Genomic DNA, 19,519 nt, shown 5'->3' on the forward strand with positions numbered 1-19,519 from the left:
AGAAGGGCACAAGGCAAGGCTGTCCGTTATCGCCCTTGTTATTTGTGTTAACATTAGAGATATTATTGGTTAAAATATGGAATTCGGAAAAAATTAAGGGGATACAAATTAGAGATCAGGATTATAGATTGAGAGCATTCGCAGATGATCTGGTTGTTACAGTGACCCAGCCAGAGAACTCTGTTGTGGACCTGATGGAGATAATAACACAATATGGGAAGGTTTCTGGATTTAAAGTTAATACACAGAAAACCAAAATTTTGGTCAGAAATATGACAGTTTCGCAAAAGGCTCTTTTAGAAGGACTAACTGGATTTGAGATTGTTAAAAGGGTTAAATATTTGGGGGTGTTTTTGTCGCCCTCTAATACAAAGTTATATAAAAATAATTATGAAAAGCTATGGGGGAAAATTCAAAAAGAATTGGAGAATTGGGAAAAATTGCAATTGTCTTTGTTGGGACGGATTGCAGCAGTGAAAATGAATGTCCTGCCTAAATTTTTATTTCTATTTCAAATGATACCGATTCTTAAGAAAGATTCTAATTTGGAGGAGTGGCAGCGAGGTATCAATAAATTTGTGTGGGCAGTGAAAAAGCCACGAGTTAAACTTAAGATTATGCAGGATACTCGTGAGAGAGGTGGGCTTAAAATGCCCAATCTTAAACTATATTATGAAGCTGCTGCATTAGTAGGAATAAGTGATTGGATTAATTTGACACAGAAGAGATTATTAAATCTTGAGGGCCATGATTTGTTGTTTGGCTGGCATGCATATTTGTTGTATGACAAGAAGGTAGACAATGTGTTTAGAGTGCATATTTTAAGACAGGCATTGCTGAGAGTTTGGAAGAAGTACAGACATAAGCTAGATTGCAAGATACCACTGTGGGCAATTCCAAAACATGCAATAGAAAATATACATGCTGGTTTCAAACATGATGTGACTACGTACAAGGAGATCCTAAGTTTGGAAAGAAATGTATGGTGTTTGAAATCATATAGTCTCTTGCGAGAAGAGAAGGTTGTTCAAAACTGGTTCCAATATACTCAGTTACGGGCCAGGTGGAAAGAATAGACATGCAGAAGGCACAATATGGAAAAAAAAGATAAAACAGATTAGCTCTAGGATGGCAAAAGAATATGACGAGGCTGTATACACTTCCTTATTTATTCAACTTACCGTATATACTTGAGTATAAGCCGACTCGAGTATAAGCCGAGACCCCCAATTTCACCCCCCAAAACTGGAAAAAGTTATTGACTCGAGTATAAGCCGATCCGCCGTTCTGCAAGCCTGAATACACAGGAATACCCTGTGTGGCCGCGGCTCGTCGGCAGGTCTCCGTTCCTCCTGCCGACCTTTGGGGAGGTTTGGGCGCCTCCCCAAACCTCCCCAAACCTCGGCAGGTCTCCGTTCCTCCTGCCGACCTTTGGGGAGGTTTGGGCGCCTCCCCAAACCTCCCCAAACCTCGGCAGGTCTCCGTTCCTCCTGCCGACCTTTGGGGAGGTTTGGGCGCCTCCCCAAACCTCCCCAAACCTCGGCAAGTCTCCGTTCCTCCTGCCGACCTTTGGGGAGGTTTGGGCGCCTCCCCAAACCTCGGCAGGTCTCCGTTCCTCCGCGCAGACCTGCCGACCTTTGGGGAGGTTTGGGCGCCTCCCCAAACGTCCCCAAACCTCGGCAGGTCTCCGTTCCTGTTTGGGGAGGTTTGGGCGCCTCCCCAAACCTCCCCAAACCTCGGCAGGTCTCCGTTCCTCCGCGCAGACCTGCCGACGTTTGGGGAGGTTTGGGCGCCTCCCCAAACCTCCCCAGGTCTCCGTTCCTGTTTGGGGAGGTTTGGGCGCCTCCCCAAACCTCCCCAAACCTCGGCAGGTCTCCGTTCCTCCGCGCAGACCTGCCGACCTTTGGGGAGGTTTGGGCGCCTCCCCAAACGTCCCCAAACCTCGGCAGGTCTCCGTTCCTGTTTGGGGAGGTTTGGGCGCCTCCCCAAACCTCCCCAAACCTCGGCAGGTCTCCGTTCCTCCGCGCAGACCTGCCGACCTTTGGGGAGGTTTGGGCGCCTCCCCAAACGTCCCCAAACCTCGGCAGGTCTCCGTTCCTGTTTGGGGAGGTTTGGGCGCCTCCCCAAACCTCCCCAAACCTCGGCAGGTCTCCGTTCCTCCGCGCAGACCTGCCGACCTTTGGGGAGGTTTGGGCGCCTCCCCAAACCTCCCCAAACCTCGGCAGGTCTCCGTTCCTGTTTGGGGAGGTTTGGGCGCCTCCCCAAACCTCCCCAAACCTCGGCAGGTCTCCGTTCCTCCGCGCAGACCTGCCGACCTTTGGGGAGGTTTGGGCGCCTCCCCAAACGTCCCCAAACCTCGGCAGGTCTCCGTTCCTGTTTGGGGAGGTTTGGGCGCCTCCCCAAACGTCCCCAAACCTCGGCAGGTCTCCGTTCCTCCGCGCAGACCTGCCGACCTTTGGGGAGGTTTGGGCGCCTCCCCAAACCTCCCCAAACCTCGGCAGGTCTCCGTTCCTGTTTGGGGAGGTTTGGGCGCCTCCCCAAACCTCCCCAAACCTCGGCAGGTCTCCGTTCCTCCGCGCAGACCTGCCGACGTTTGGGGAGGTTTGGGGAGGCGCCCAAACCTCCCCAAAGGTCGGCAGGAAGAACGGAGACCTGCCGAGGTTTGGGGAGGTTTGGGGAGGCGCCCAAACCTCCCCAAAGGTCGGCAGGTCTGCGCGGAGGAACGGAGACCTGCCGAGGTTTGGGGACGTTTGGGGAGGCGCCCAAACCTCCCCAAACAGGAACGGAGACCTGCCGAGGTTTGGGGACGTTTGGGGAGGCGCCCAAACCTCCCCAAAGGTCGGCAGGTCTGCGCGGAGGAACGGAGACCTGCCGAGGTTTGGGGAGGTTTGGGGAGGCGCCCAAACCTCCCCAAACAGGAACGGAGACCTGCCGAGGTTTGGGGACGTTTGGGGAGGCGCCCAAACCTCCCCAAAGGTCGGCAGGTCTGCGCGGAGGAACGGAGACCTGCCGAGGTTTGGGGAGGTTTGGGGAGGCGCCCAAACCTCCCCAAACAGGAACGGAGACCTGCCGAGGTTTGGGGACGTTTGGGGAGGCGCCCAAACCTCCCCAAAGGTCGGCAGGTCTGCGCGGAGGAACGGAGACCTGCCGAGGTTTGGGGAGGTTTGGGGAGGCGCCCAAACCTCCCCAAACAGGAACGGAGACCTGCCGAGGTTTGGGGAGGCGCCCAAACCTCCCCAAAGGTCGGCAGGAGGAACGGAGACCTGCCGAGGTTTGGGGAGGCGCCCAAACCTCCCCAAAGGTCGGCAGGAGGAACGGAGACCTGGGGAGGTTTGGGGAGGCGCCCAAACCTCCCCAAAGGTCGGCAGGAGGAACGGAGACCTGCCGAGGTTTGGGGAGGCGCCCAAACCTCCCCAAAGGTCGGCAGGAGGAACGGAGACCTGCCGAGGTTTGGGGAGGCGCCCAAACCTCCCCAAAGGTCGGCAGGAGGAACGGAGACCTGCCGAGGTTTGGGGAGGCGCCCAAACCTCCCCAAAGGTCGGCAGGAGGAACGGAGACCTGCCGAGGTTTGGGGAGGTTTGGGGAGGCGCCCAAACCTCCCCAAAGGTCGGCAGGAGGAACGGAGACCTGCCGACGTTTGGGGAGGTTTGGGGAGGCGCCCAAACCTCCCCAAACGTCGGCAGGTCTGCGCGGAGGAACGGAGACCTGCCGAGGTTTGGGGAGGCGCCCAAACCTCCCCAAACGTCGGCAAGTCTCCGTTCCTCCGCGCCCTGCCTGCCTGCTTCTTTCCGCTGCGGAAAGAAGCAGGCAGGCAAGGCGCGGAGTTTGGGGAGGTGCGCGCGCACCTCCCCAAACCTCCCCAAACTTCGGCAGGTCTCGGACGGCGGTGGCTTGGGAGAGGTGCGGGCGATCCCGGAAGCACCAAAGCCTCGGCCGCGCACAAGTCCTCGGTAAGTTTTTTTTGTTGACTGGAGTATAAGCCGAAGTGGAATTTTTCAGCCCAAAAAGTGGGCTGAAAAATTCGGCTTATACTCAAGTATATACGGTACATGCTGAATATATATTAAGGGAAGATGGACTAGAGGAAGATGAGCACGGTTTTAACAATGAAAAGAAAAACAATATATCAATATTTTGTACTATGCTGATAACACTATCCTGATAGCAAAAACCCAACAGATCTGCAAGCTCTAGTAATAAAAATTAAGGAACACAGGGGAAAAAATGGGATTCAAATTTAATATAATCAAGAATACCATGGCAGCTAAGAAAACCAATAAATGGGTCATTGAACAAATCAAGCCTGAGTTCTCACTTAGGGCACAAATGACTGGCTCAGACATCCTACTTCAGACATGACATGTAAAGATCCGGCTCTCTGAAAAAAGTTCTAATTTTGGGAAAAGTAGAAGGAAAGGAAAAAAGCTGATGACCAGCAGGAAAGTTGATAAGCTCAGTTACAATGCACTGTTGGAAGACCTGAAAGATCAGGTTAGGCTAGAGCAGGGGTAGGCAACCTCGGCTCTTTTATGACTCATGGACTTCAACTCCCAGAATTCTTGAGTCAGCTATGCTGACTCAGGAATTCTGGGAGTTGAAGTCCATGAGTCATAAAAGAGCCGAGGTTGCCTACCCCTGGGCTAGGGAATCATTGCCGTAGAGAAACTATATGTGGCCACTAGGAACCAAAAGTGACTTGGTGGCACATAATCACTCATTCAAAGTTGTAGAAGGCAAACATAAACTTAACACCTTATGCGGAAAGGGACAATCACTTGAATGTAGCCAGCGAATCCAGTTCAGAATGAGAGAAATCTTAATTCATACAGGGGCAACAGCAGGTCTTTATAAAGGTTCCCCGAGTTGATCTTGCAGGAACAAAATAACTAATGAAAAAAAAAAAGAACTGAGCTGTTCCCAGGTTCTCCTGTTCAGATTACATTTCCACAGAGCGGTCCTGAATATCTGAATTAAAGCTAAAACATTGCTGATATAAGAACCTTAGCTACGCTTTCTTTGGGGGCGGGAGAGAAACTATCTCAGGTGTTGTCGTTATTTTGTAACATTTGACACGTAATACATTTTGTGTTTTTTATAATAACTACCCAAAGATTATCCTCAAGTGATACCTCTTTCCCATCTATCTTGACAAATACCCAGAGAATCAGTCTCCTTAAATTTGGCTTCCTTATCTTCCATGTCTCCAAGGCAAGGTTGCCTTGGGAGCATCAAGATCTGACTTCTGGGCCCCTGGTGAACAGATTGGAGCCTCTATTCATTAGAGAGTCTGCCACCCTGTCTAGATATATCAAATGCTAATTATGCCTGCTAAATATTGATATGCTTTAATGTAATCCTCTAATGCACATCATTAATTAAAATCTACCAATTTACAATGCTACAAAAGATTGCTCCAGGTGCCACTGGCAGTAAGCAAGTTTTCACTATAAATGCACAAAGCTTTGATCATATAAGTTAACCTTGGGTGACTCAGAATCTTTCTTCATTGCAAACAGTAATTGGTGCTGTCATCACCCAATGCAATCCAACAGCAAAACAATCAAGACTACTAATATTGGTCCTGTGCATGTTCGCTCCAACTAAGCGACTTGTGATGCTCAGAACTCTACCTATGTCGTGTCAAATGTTACGTATCTTGGCAGAGACTGGTATTTCACAATCTGAAATTTAAAATTCTTTTTCTAAAATATATGTTGGTATCCCACCTAGTAAAGGGTTTGTAAGTGTTGGACATTGAGATTTAACGAAGCATTGCATTGAGTAATTTATCCTGCTGCAGAAATCCAGGAATTCTATGCTGGAAAGTATAGAGGATTGCCTGCAGGTGAGTGTGCTGCCAAGAAAAGAAAGAAAGAAATAGGTAGTTCCTTTGTATCAGCCTACTCAGATTCCCAGTAGATGCAAAATACAAACCTTTCTTAACAAACAGGCTAGAAACATAGTGAGCTGATGGATCTTTCCATATTTCTTTTAGGTGAGATAGAACACACATGCACATGTATGCACGCATGCATACACACACACACACACACACACACACACACACACACACACACACACAAGCTAGCCTGATATAAAAAGGGAAGCAGAAAGCATTTCAAATCTAAACGTTGGCGCTCAAGAGGAATAGTCTTTGATAAAGTTATTTTGATTCTGCATTACAGTGGAAATCTCTCCCACTGTCTTACTCCAGATTTTGTATGGCTAGGTGTTTTCTGGTCAAATCCCTTTTTAGTTCAATTAGAACAGCAGGGACTAAAGGTAAGAAGCTTCCAAGGGTGGTCTTTAGTGTAGAGAACTCTCAAAGAATTACGTCAGTGACACGTTTTAAAAAAACTTTACAGGCTTTTTCTGAATTGTCTTTCTTTAATTGTTTTTTTAAAACTAATACTGCAAGCAGATTGATCTCTCTCTCTCTCTCTCTCTCTCTCTCACACACACACACACACACACACACACACACACACACAAATTAGCTATGGTTTGACATTGCTATCTTGAATTTTTATGACATTCCAAAGTATATCCCATAAAGAATTGTAACAAAATTCTGCTTAGTTTATTGTTATATGGAGTCCTCATATTTTTGTACTGGCAAAAACCCCTTCCCAAATTTGATTTTCAGAAGGATCAAAAGCGTGTGAGAGAAAGAAAAATGAAGAAAGAAAAGAATCTGAAGCAACTGAATGGAACTAGTTAAAAGTGTTTTATTTGCTGACGCTGTTTGAATGAAAGTCTTTTTGCACAGTTCTTCATTCCAAACACTATTTTCAGATTTTCTCCTCCCAAACCTTCTTCCTCTTTTTATGTCTCTGAGGGACTGTAAAACATTTTGCTGCTTCCAATGTGAATTATGTTACTGAGCACAATAAAATTTGTGCCCAGCTCTGGGGTTGAAATCAAAGAATGAGGCCTCACTATGGAAAGTCTTATCAGACATGATCATGGCAAGCTGGAAAACTCAAAGTTTCACTAAATTCTGTGGAGTTCATCTCCTAAACACAGAGCTACTTTTAATAAAGATTTAACGATAAAAAGCCTGGTGAAAACTTAGTCTATTTCTCTGTATTGCAAACTGCCCTGTTTCTTCCCATTTGCATTACCATGGCTTGATTCCTTGGTTTAATAGGGGTTAGGGTACAACATGCCTCTAGACACAGATCTTCTCCTATTATTTTGCTCTTGCTCTAGTCAGTGTAAGAGGAAAAACAAGCCAACATTGGGAATATTACCATAGCTTCTTCTGAAAGATTCCTCTTTTCTTGGAAAATAAATTGTAGCTTCACCCATTCTCCATGAGGCATATTCAGATGTGCAGAACAAAAGACAGAAAAGGTTAGCAAAGTCTGCCCAGTCCAGGAGGATCTCAGTAGTATTCTTCAATCCATGGTCCAGCATCTAGAGCAGGGGTGTCAAACTCGCAATGTCACGTGACATGTCGCGACATATCACAACTTTTTTTCCATTGCCGGCAATGGGGTGGGCGCGGTTTCAACATGATGCATCCGGCCTCTGGGCCGGCAGTTTGACACCCCTGATCTATTCTAGAGAATACAATGTCATAGAAGGCAGCTACAAAGAAGTAACAGATTTGCTCAATTGCAATTTGTAAAAATGTGATTGTAATGCTACAATTCATCAGTTCAAAGCAAAAAAACACCCTTAGAATTATTTTCATGGCTTGACAGTTGTTACTTTTAGACAATTCTTTGTTTCACAGTTTTTAGTTCACAAGGAGCCCTTGCAAGGAACGTTTTGGTTGCTAACAAGAAAGAAAGTAAATTTTTACGCATTGCAAGAACTCTGTAAAATGGAAATGGAGAATTTGCTGACGTGAAGGACAGATAACAAACACATTCTTTGTACTGAAACTCAAGCTAAAATATGTTACTCAAGTTCTATGCTGGAATTCACAAACACAAAACTTCAATGTCACATTAGTACACATCTTTGTCTGATATGGATTGTGAGGAAGTGGTATTTTCCTGTAATACCAATCTAGCATACTAGCTATGTTCATAGATAAATGTGAAAATATAAGTTTAAAAAAATGTTTTGATGTTATGTTGCTGTATGTGGGAAATCTGTGGGGAATTAAATAATTATGTTTTACATAAATTAGTTCAGAATGTGAAAATCAGAAATAGATTGTTAACTCAGACCAACAATATTTCAACTTTGGTTCTGAATTCCTCCTTGGACTGCACAAGTTCATAACAAATTCTTGGAAAACAACTCCTATTAAAAATAATGTAGCAGCTAATGACTAAACAGCGCACTGCACAGCTCGTGTACCTATTGAAACCATTACTGAATTAGCAAGCCTGCTCATATCATTCATGCCTTGGTCATCTCTCAATTGGATTATTGCAATCCACTATACAGGAAACTACTACTAAATACCATCAAGAAGGTACAGCTGGTTCAGATACAATTCAAGCAGTTATGGGTGCCCATTATCGCAAGAATGTACTGGCTGTTTGTTGGCTTTCAAGTGCAATTCAAGAGGCTAGTTATAACTTTAGACCCCTCCATGGCTCAGAATCTGGGTACCTTCAAGACCACCTTCACCCAAATGCCTACCCATTAAATTTAGAAGGGAGAACACTTTTTAAATTCCATTTCTGAAGGAGTGATATATTTAGGGGCCACAAGAAGGCCGTCTGCATTGCCTCTCGTCTCCTCCACCACAAAGAAGGGGAAATCAAACTATTCTCCAAAGCACGAGAGGGGAGGACAAGAAACAATGGTTGGACACTGACCAAAGAGAGAACCAACCTGGAATTAAGGAGAAACTTCCTAACAGTGAGGACAATTAACCAGTGGAACAGCTTGCCTTCAGAAATCGTAGGTGCTCCATCGTTGGAGGTTTTTAAAAAGAGATTGGACAGTCACTTGTCTGAAATGGGATAGGTTCTCCTGCTTGAGCAGGGGGCTGGACTAGAAGACCCCCAAGATTCTATTCTATTCTATTCTTGTTGTATTCTTGTCCTGTCCTGTCCTGTCCTGTCCTGTCCTGTCCTGTCCTGTCCTGTCCTATTCTTTGGAGCAAACTCCATCCAAGGTTAGATAAGCTCTCCATTTAGAGAAGCTGCTAAGACCTGGCTGTTGTCAGAAAGCCTTTGGGATTGTTATAATGAAAGATTCCCACCCCGCAATATGTGATTACTTTGTTATGAAGAGTGATATTCCTCAGTGAGATAGAGGTAAAGATTTTTATAATACTATTATTTATTTTCCTTTGTAACTGTTATGAAGTTTTCACAGAGGGTTATGTGCAACAAACAAAGCAAATGATAACCAATGATCTTTTATACTGTTATCAGTCCCTTACAAGGTAGTTAACACATACACAGCACAACACACTATCCCCCACTTGAAAACCTGACAACAAAGTCTGGAGATGAGTTAATACTTCCTCTGTAACTGTAGAATCCCTAATTAAAAAAAGGATTCTATCTGAGTTGAACTGTATCCAAAAACACAACCAAGAGTCAGTATCTAATCATATTTGAACCACATATAAGCCATAAACCTGTTACACTAATTAGCAACATTATATTAACCTCAATCAAACACTGCATACGTGCTGTTCAGAAATTGCATGAACTTGTATTAAAAATTATTATAGCTGGGAACAAATTATTATTGATGGGAAGTATTTTTTTTATTGATGAATGAATTTTATCACTCAGAGAATTTGCCTGGGCTATCAGACCCTTTAACCCGAAATTAAATGTCAGAGAAGTGAGGGACTAAGAAGCTGATGGACTGCCAATGATAGAGAATATGTTTTTTGTCATCTTTCAGGTGACTGAGAGCTATATATCATTTATTTAATGACTGTTCAAAGTTACCGCACTGAAAAATATGACTTCCAGTCAGTCCTTGCAACTGATAGTGTCATCACAGTCATGTGATTGTGATCTAGGTGCTTGGCAAGAACTCCTTGCAGTGTTCAGTTAACACTTGAGCTCCGTTTCCCAGCTTGGCTTCTGATGAGCAAAGTCAATAAAGAAGCCTGAATTGAAATTTGCAAGTTGCAGTCCTGTGATGTCTCACTTAACAACCCATAGCAAAAAAGGTCATAAAATTGGGTGTTTTCATATGATGCCCATACCATTTAACACTGTATCTTCAGGACCCAAATGTGGCTGTAAGGGAAGGACCACCTTTATAAATCTCCCTGTGTCCTTGCAGAAAGCATGAGGAGAGAGAAGCCCACACTTCATGTCTAAAGAAAGGTATGAATCCGGTTTCTAACCCAGTATTTTTGGTCTAAGACCCTGAATCTGTCTTCTTCATTTTGGTTTTCTCCATATTTGCAGAAGTCATCTGGATTGTAGCCACTAATACTGATTTTAAATGGATATGTTTGGATTTTAGGATCACTACACAAATCCATATAATTTAATATATATATATATACACATACATACATATATATATATATATATGTTGTTGTTAGCTGCGAAGTCGTGTCCGACCCATCGCGACCCTATGGACAACGTTCCTCCAGGCCTTCCTGTCCTCTACCACCTTCTAGAGTCCATTTAAGCTCACGCCTACTGCTTCAGTGACTCCATCCAGCCACCTCATTCTCTGTCGTCCCCTTCTTCTATTGCCCTCAATCTTTCCCAGCATTAGGCTCTTCTCCAGTGAGTCCTTCCTTCTCATCAGGTGGCCAAAGTATTTGAGTTTTAGCTTCAGGATCTGGCCTTCTAAAGAGCAGTCAGAGTTGATCTCCTCTAGGACTGACCGGTTTGATTGCCTTGCAGTCCAAGGGACTCGCAGGAGTCTTCTCCAACACCATAGTTCAAAGGCCTCAATTCTTTGGTGCTCAGCCTTTTTTATGGTCCAACTTTCACTGCCATACATTGCAACTGGGAAGACCATAGCCTTGACTATATGCACTTTTGTTGACAGGGTGATATCTCTGCTTTTTAGTGTGCTGTCTAGATTTGCCATGGTTTTCCTCCCCAGGAGCAAGCATCTTTTAATTTCTTGGCTACAGTCCCCATATGAGTGTTTCAAATTCACTTCAAAAACAGCCAAACCTGGTGAATTGGCTATGGTGCTGGACTAGGAGCAAGGAGATGTAGATTCTAGTCCTCTCTTAGGCATGGAAACTGGCCTTGAGCTAGTCATTCCTTTTCAGTCCAAATCAGTATCAACTTGATAAACAAGCCAACCCCACTCATCATGCATTGATTTAATTTCACTACAAAAACAAAGTAAGTGCTCTGCAAAAATAAATGGACCTTGTAAGAATGCAGGATAGATGCTAAGAAAAATGATAACATTTCATCTCAACTGATGTGCATTAAGCATAAAATGGCAGAATAAACATGAATAAGTGACATGGAAGCTAGAAGGGAGAGTGCAAACTAGAAACCTTTCAAAGCAAGAATTGCACCAAGAACAAAAAAGTCACGTGGAAATGAAATTTAGAGAGAGAAATACATGATTCTGTTAATAGCAAGGCAGGAATCTCTAATTAGCTTCATCAAATAGCAATCCTTTTATGTGCAACAAAGAATCAAATACATTTTAAATCACTTGATGTACCGTATTTTCCGGCGTATAAGACTACTTTTTAACCCATGAAAATCTTCTCAAAAGTCAGGGGTCGTCTTATACGCCGGGTGCTGAAAATTTAGGGACAGGGCTGGCTGGAAAACCTGGAGCGGATCTCCCATTTAGTCTGCGCAGGGAAAGCGGGACCAATTGGAGAAGAAGCTGCAGTCTGTGATTTTTTACAGGCTGGGGTCTGGGCGTCTTTCTTTCTAAAGTTGAAGAGCAGCTGTAGTATATCCCAACTTGAAAGGCAGGTGGGGAAGGCAGCAGCCAGAGCAGCGGCTTAGCTCTAAGGACACATTTGACTCAGGAACTGGGCGGGCTGGCTGGAAAACCTGGAGCGGATCTCCCATTTGGTCTTTTTTTTAAAAAAAATCCCATTTATATCCTGACCTTCTCCGAAGACTCAGGGTGGCTTACAATTTAAAGCACAAATCAATGTGCTTAGCAATAGCCTTCATTCTGTGTATATGCCTGTTTATTAGGGCTTTCACCCCCCCCCAAGCAGCATTATTACAAAGTCAGCTTATTGCCCCCAACAATCTGGGTCCTCATTTTACCTACCTTGGAAGGATGGAAAGCTGAGTCAACCTTGAGCCTGGTGGGATGCGAACCTGCACTAATTGCAGGCAGCTGGTTTTACGTAAGGCTCTGCACAGGGAAAGCTTTAGAGTGAATTAGGAAAAGTGAAAAAGTGAATTAGGAAAATAGGGAACGGTTGCTGGAATTGGGTATGTGTAGTTTAACGAAGAGAAGGGTGAGGGGTGACATGATAGCAGTGTTCCAATATCTCAGGGGCTGCCACAAAGCAGAGGGAGCCAAGCTATTCTCCAAAGCACCTGAAAGCAGGACAAGAAGCAATGGATGGAAACTAGTCAAGGAGAGAAGCAACCTAGAACTAAGGAGAAACTTCCTGACAGTTAGAACAATTAACCAGTGGAACAACCTGCCTCCAGAAGTGGTGAATGCTCCAACACTGGAAGTTTTTAAGAAGAGACTGGACAGCCATTTGTCTGAAATGGTATAGGGTTTCCTGCCTTAGCAGGGGGTTGGACTAGATGACCTCCAAGGTCCCCTCCAACTTCAACTACTTCTTCTTCTTCTTCTTCTTCTTCTTCTTATTATTATTATTATTATTATTATTATTATTATTATTATTATTATTATTATTATTATTATTATTTTTATATTGTTGTTATTATTATATTATTATTATTATTATTATTGTTATTATTATTATTATTAGTTTAATCCACTTGCACTGTTTTATGTTTACATGTTTGATGACAAACAGCCTTATGTTTATAAGTGACAGTTTTCCTACTAAGCACCTGCATGTCATAAGCATTTGAATTAAAATTACCATATTAAAATCAAATCTGATGTTTTTTAATTTTTATTTGGTGTGCGTTGGAAGAGGGGTAGTCTTATACGGCGAGTATAGCCCAAACCCTATAATTTAACAGGAAATGTAGGGGGTCGTCTTATATGCCCAGTCGTCTTATACGCCAGAAAATACGGTAAGTAGAAAGTTTGCTTAAAGTGAGCCACGTAGCATGAGAAGTTTCCCAAGGAAGAATGGGAAAAACCTCTCTGTGAACAACCCAAATTATGGACAATAGAATGGTTCAATTAAGAGATCATAATTAAGATAACCTATTGTTGCAAGGAAGGCTTCAGTTTTGTAAAAGCTTATAGCTTATGGGTTCTGCATTTTATTTCAAATGTGTACAGGTAGTCCTTGACTTACAACCACAATTGAGTATAAAATTTATGCTGTTAAGTAAAACATTTGTTAAGTGAATTTTGCCCCATTTTACAACCTTCCTTGCCACAGTTGTTAAGTGAATCACTGTAATTAAGTTAGTAACACAGTTAGTAAGTGAATTTGGCTTCCTCGTTGACTTTGCATGCCAGGTCGTAAAAGGTGATCACATGACCCTGGGACACTGCAACTGTCATAAAACTGAGTCACTTGCCAAGTGTCTGAATTTTGATCACATGACTGTGGGTAATGCTACAATGGTCAAGTGTGAAAAATGGTCATAAGACAATTCTTCAGTGCCGTTGTAAGTTTGAACAGTCACTAAATGAACTGTTGTAGGTCGAGGACTACTGTATAGTTTCAATTGACAGTTTTGCCTATTTTTGTGTGAGTCGTCTCTCTCTTATAAATCACTTTTGCCAGGATCCGCATGTTGTACAAACATTATAACGTTAACAACATGAGATAAGCAAACTAACCAGCAAACTAACCTAAAGTAGCCAATATAGGATAGAAAACACTAATTCTTCTTGCCACGTTTACTGGTAGAATCTAAAGCAATTGTCGGAATAATTCTCCATATGGATACACTGCTACACTAGCTCCTCAGAAATTAAACTGTGCAATGACTCTGCAAAATCACTGGCAAAAGTGGAAAGGAAGAAAAAAAATCAATGTTTGGACAGTCTACCTGCAAATAGACTTTGTTTTCTTATGATCATATAGCATTTCTTCTGTCTAAAGTGATTTTTAAAAAGTACCCAAAGCTGAAGATCACTCAATAGCATTGAAGGCGCTTAAGAAATTTGGGGTCACAATGAAGTCATTTTCTAAGTGGTGGACATATAAACAATTGGAAGCATACCTCACTAACAACTGTTTTGTAGGATTCAAAGGTTCAGTTCTTCACAGGGTGGTATGAAGAACACATATGAATGCCTTTTCCAGTGAGCTAGTCTCAGATAAGGTGAATAACTGAGTTAAATCTAAATATGGGTTAGGATGCTGAGCTTGTCGATCAGAAGGTCGGCAGTTTGGCGGGTCGAATCCCAAGTTGCCGCATAACAGAGTGAGCGCCTGTTACTCGTCCCAGCTTCTGCCAACCTAGCAGTTCGAAAGCACATAAAAATGCAAGTAGAAAAATAGGGATCACTACGGTGGGAAGGTAACAGCGTTCCGTGCGCCTTTGGCGTCTAGTCATGCCGGCCACATAACCACGGAGACGTCCTCGGACAAGCGCTGGCTCTTCGGCTTTGAAACGGAGATGAGCCCCTAGAGTCGGAAACGACTAGCACGCATGTGCGGGGGAACCTTTACCTTTACCTTTATCAAGACAAAGAGAAAATATCCTTTTTCTCTACTCCATATCAGACTGCACTTAAACTATCACATCCAGTTCTGAATTGTCCCACTTTGAGAAAGACATGGACAAACGGGAGCATGTCCAGAAAAGAGCATTCAAGATGATAAAAGAGTCTCTAGTGTGTTCAGTCTGGAGAACAGAAAACTTCTCCCCACAGGCCTTGAAACAACCAGCAAAGTTCTTTTTTATTGAATCTGTGTACATGTGTGCATCAATTATTTCACTATTACATGGTTAAATTTCTCAGAAAGAAATTTCACACCTCCACTGATAAATCAATTAAGGCACAAACTGATCGTTGCTAAAGGTCTGTTTTTACCCTGAAAGACAGAAAATGCAGTTGCCATCTGAATGAATAATGGGGTTTACCATCACATACTACCCAGACAGCCTGACCTTTCAGCTGTCATCATCTTCCTATTCAAGTGATCAAATTATTTATTTACTTGAAACTCCCTGAAAATCATTCTGATTTAATTCATTAGTGGCATATCCTTCCTTCCCTCCAAGAGTGCATGGTAATACAAAGGCCATTCTCTTCTCCAATCTTCCTCATAATCATAATCATTCAAGGAAGTCTGATCTGAAAAGTAATGGTTGGTCCAAAGTTTCCCAATGAGCTTCAATAACTCTAGGTGGATTTGAACTTGCCTTTCTCAGGTCTAGTCCAACTCCTTAACTTTTTAACACCATACTGACTTTTGGTGATTGGCCATGTTGCATACCGGTACTAGAACACAGTATAGAGGAATCATTTACAAGGGATTATTTAATACACAGGGACACGGTGGCTCAGTGGGTTAGGACGCTGAGCTTGTCGATCAGAAGGTCGGCAGTTTGGCGGGTCGAATCCCGAGTGCCGCGTAACAGTGAGAGCCTGTTACTCGTCCCAGCTTCTGCCAACCTAGCAGTTCGAAAGCACATAAAAATGCAAGTAGAAAAATAGGGACCACTATGGTGGGAAGGTAACAGCGTTCTGTGCGCCTTTGGCGTCTAGTCATGCCGGCCACATGACCACGGAGACATCCTCGGACAAGCGCTGGCTATTTGGCTTTGAAACGGAGATGAGCATCGGCCCCTAGAGTCGGAAACGACTAGCACACATGTGGGGGAACCTTTACCTTTACCTATTTAACACACAATAGATCCCGTTAACCCCCAAGTGAAAAAGTGCGCCTGACTGAATAAGTAAGATTCCCTTTCACTCATCTCAGCTCTTAGTGACCACACAGATATATCCTAAGCAGGTTTCTTGGAAAGGATGCAGAAGTTTGCTATTGCCTTCTCAGCAAATATATCAATATAGTGACTTGAATAATCCCATCAACAGTTATATCAAAATCAACACTTGGCAGTTATGGAACACATTTCAAGTCCTCAGTAAAGTTCATCAAAGCTTAATAAAAGTAAAAGAGAGCCAAATGTCTCTATTGATACTCAGTCATCCATCCAGCTCATGGTTATCCTGAAGGTGCTTTTGCAAAAGGCAACTGGACTTTGTTTTTCCTTGAAGACATTTCGGTTCTCATTCTTGGATGAGAAGAGAAACGTCTTCAAGAAAAAACAAAGTCCAGTTCCCTTTTGGAAAAGTACTTTGGGTAAAACAGAGCTACTAATCTCTTATACTTATAGGCTGACCTGTCCAGTCCATGTTTCCAAAATGGCCAGCCAAATTCTCCAGGATTTCTGAAGCAACACATGAATATACCTATCCTTGGCCATTTTATGTCCATAAGACTTGTTATCCTGCCTCTGAACATGAAAGATCCATTTCATTGTTTTAGTGATAAGTCAATTTTCCAACAATGTTCTATTTGTCTTTTAAAACTAACTTAGCTCATACCAATCAATACATCCTGTGACAATATTTGTAATAAAAATCTTGTGAACTAATGATCTGTCTTGACACTGATGCTGCCCAATTTATATGAGACAAAATTCTGCCTAAGTCAGGACATTTATCATATTTATAAATCTCTATATAAATTATACATATCATACATAATCATCTTTTACCAAATATCCACTAAAGATAACTCTTCTGGATAATTACAGAATCTCATTAGGGTATATCTAAAAGTACTTTTTTCTCTTTGGCCTCCAGTATCCTCTCCCTTTGTACTTTACTGCACTGAATCATATTTGTTGTTCTGCTAGTCATGTACACCCAACTTAAAGAGATTAAATGTTTGCAGTTTTTGGCCAGCTGCTTTAAGCTTCACTTTAGAATTATATGGTGACATTCAGAAACTTGGCTACCTTACTGCTCAGGACAACTACAAACAGATTTTAATAAGTTAAATAGCCTCAGCTCTGATATAAATTCCTTTCACATTGAAAACTTATCCTATTTACTCCCAAATTCCTTACTTCTGACTGCACAAAACAAACAAAGCTAATGTTATGTCTTTTTCTTACATCATATGTATATTCTTTCTTTTTTCCCATCAGCCATCCCAAGCGACATGCTTAGGTTTACTTTCCCCCAACTGATTTCTCATTTAGAGATTTGTTTAAACTTGGCCTTTTTTATCCTGAGGTCTAATTACACAAACACTAATAACATAAATCTTGATGCATAATTTTTAATTACTTGACTAGCAGTTAACCCAAAGGAACTCCACATGATACGTAGCAATCATGTGATATATAAAGGGGAAAGATAACAATTGTTTGAAATATGATCCTTTTCTAGAGAAATGGGGTTGCTCAATTCTCTCTAGAGTGCATTTCAGTAAGGCTGGTGCATCACTCCAAAATATTGCTAACAGCTTCTAAAACAGCTCTTCAGATTTGATCTTAATAGCTGTAGGAAGAAAAGCATCACCCTGCTTAAAGTCCCATTCCCATTGCAGTACAATGCAGAAAGAGGGAAGGTCTTCAAAAATAGCCTGGGGAAACCTCTTTTCAGTAGCTGGCATGGTCTGGGGTTACCCTTAGCAACCTGGGAAGAATTCCAGGCTGAATTGCATTGTGAAAGCCCTGTCTCTGCTCCAAAGCCCAGTGGGGGCAGGGAAGAGACAGGAATCTGAACACAAACCCAGTGGGCTGCACAATTCAGAGCAACAAGGAAGACAAACAAAGCCTGTTACACTGCACACCTTTTGCACACCACCCATATACATATAGTCTCTGCCTACACCTGCTTCAAACAAAAGATGATCAACTCTGAAGTCTGCCAGAGAGAGGTCCCTATACTTTTTAAAAAGCCCTGCTCCATCTGCCTCGTTACTTGCAATTCTATTTCGAAAGCATTTTCGAAGTGGCTCTTTTGATTTCCCCCAAATAATTATTTATTTACACAAAGTAAGGTCAAGTTGTATGCATTGCCCCCTCCCCTCCAAATATTTCTCTCCCCTTTTGGTCTATTGCTTCCTGCAAATCATCGGCGACAGAATAAACACTTACTGGTAAATCAAATACTGTACTCCACCAAGCAAATCAGTCTATCCAGGCCTCCTTCTTCACACGTTATCTAGGCCTGTAATTCTCTCCTATGCTCCACCCCAATTCCCCTTCTGCCTTACCTGTAACCCACCTGCCCGTTTGTCCAAGACAGTGAACCATACAACTAACCGAAGGGCTTGGGGTCGCAAACGAAATGAAGCCCCCCACCACTCCCCCCAGACGCGCAAATCTGTCCCTTGCGCGCGTGTGCACACACACACAAACACACAGCCCAGACCAAATCAAAACTCAAGCTTGGCCTATTGTGTTAACTTAAGCACCAGATTCTAAGTGACCTCCTTCCGCCGGGGGGGGGTAGTACACAAGTCGGCCCTGCCCAGCCCCACTCTCATTATTTCATGCCGGCACCCGGGGTCTCTTCAGATGCCACCGGAGCCTTGCAGGGTTGTGGGTGTGTTCCCATTGTGCGCCTCCTCGATCTCCGCACACGCCCAGCACAAGACAGGCCGTGTGTGTTTGTAGCGAGTTAAGCTGTTCCGCATTGTTAAGTTCCTAAATGGCGGGGGAATTACTCTTAAGCCTTCACGGGGAATCCTCCTTCCGCACCCCACCCCACCCCACCCCCGCCCCGGATAGAGATGCCTGAAAGCGCATCCCGGCACCTGCCCGCTGCCTTCCCCCTCCAGCACCTACCACACGGAGCCGTAAGCCCCCGAGCCCACCGGGGTCAAGTGCTGATAGCGCTGGGGAACCTCCCACACTGTTTTATTCAAATCCTGCTTATAGAAGCCGCCTCGCTCAGACATTTTCCCGAGCCGGCGACGGCGGCAGCAGCAGCAGCAGCAGCAACGGCGACTGAGTTGCAGCTGGAAGTGGAAGAGCAAAACTGAGCCGGCGGGGAGGAGACCGAGGGAGGGGAGGAGGCCAACAGACGGCGCTGAGGAGATGGAGAAGGGAGGAGAGGAGGAGGAGGGAGGGAGGGAGGGAGAGAGAGAGAAAGGAGATGAATGGAGAGGCTGAGCAGAGTAAGGAGAAGAGAAATCGAGCTGGAATCGATTGCAAGGCGATAGGTTTCCCTTTCCGATCTGAATCCCGGCCATTGGTCGGGCAGCCTCTCCGACCGGCCTTAGTCGTTAAAGAAAAATGTTTGCTCCATGCAACGCTACTTTGCTTTCCCCAAGTTGGGTCTTCCTTCTACGTGTTTCCGACTCCAGTTCCATCGTTCTCTTCCCAGCACATCCAAGACTCGGAGATAATGGGAATGACACATCTAATCAAATGGAGGATCCTATGCCAATCTAAAGGTAGACTGAGGAAGATGTCACAAGAGGAGGAATAGGTTTGCACAGGCTCGCCAAACTAGTTTTCCCTATGTTTAGTTCCCT

General features: G+C 43.8%; 1 protein-coding gene across 1 annotated transcript in view; it reads right to left on the minus strand.

The window, feature by feature from the left end:
• MAPK11 (mitogen-activated protein kinase 11) overlaps nt 1-18,979 on the minus strand; it is a 49,108-nt gene extending 30,129 nt beyond the window's left edge. Inside the window, exon 1 of the mRNA XM_081330161.1 lies at nt 18,828-18,979. Within this exon, the coding sequence (XP_081186287.1) occupies nt 18,828-18,940 (113 nt within the window). The 5' untranslated portion in view covers nt 18,941-18,979. The remainder of the gene's footprint in view (nt 1-18,827) is intronic.
• Between the last annotated feature and the right edge of the window lie 540 nt (nt 18,980-19,519).

The sequence above is a fragment of the Vipera berus genome, assembly GCF_964194415.1.
Source record: "Vipera berus genome assembly, chromosome: 6".
In the NCBI taxonomy this organism is placed as follows: Eukaryota; Metazoa; Chordata; class Lepidosauria; order Squamata; family Viperidae; genus Vipera; species Vipera berus.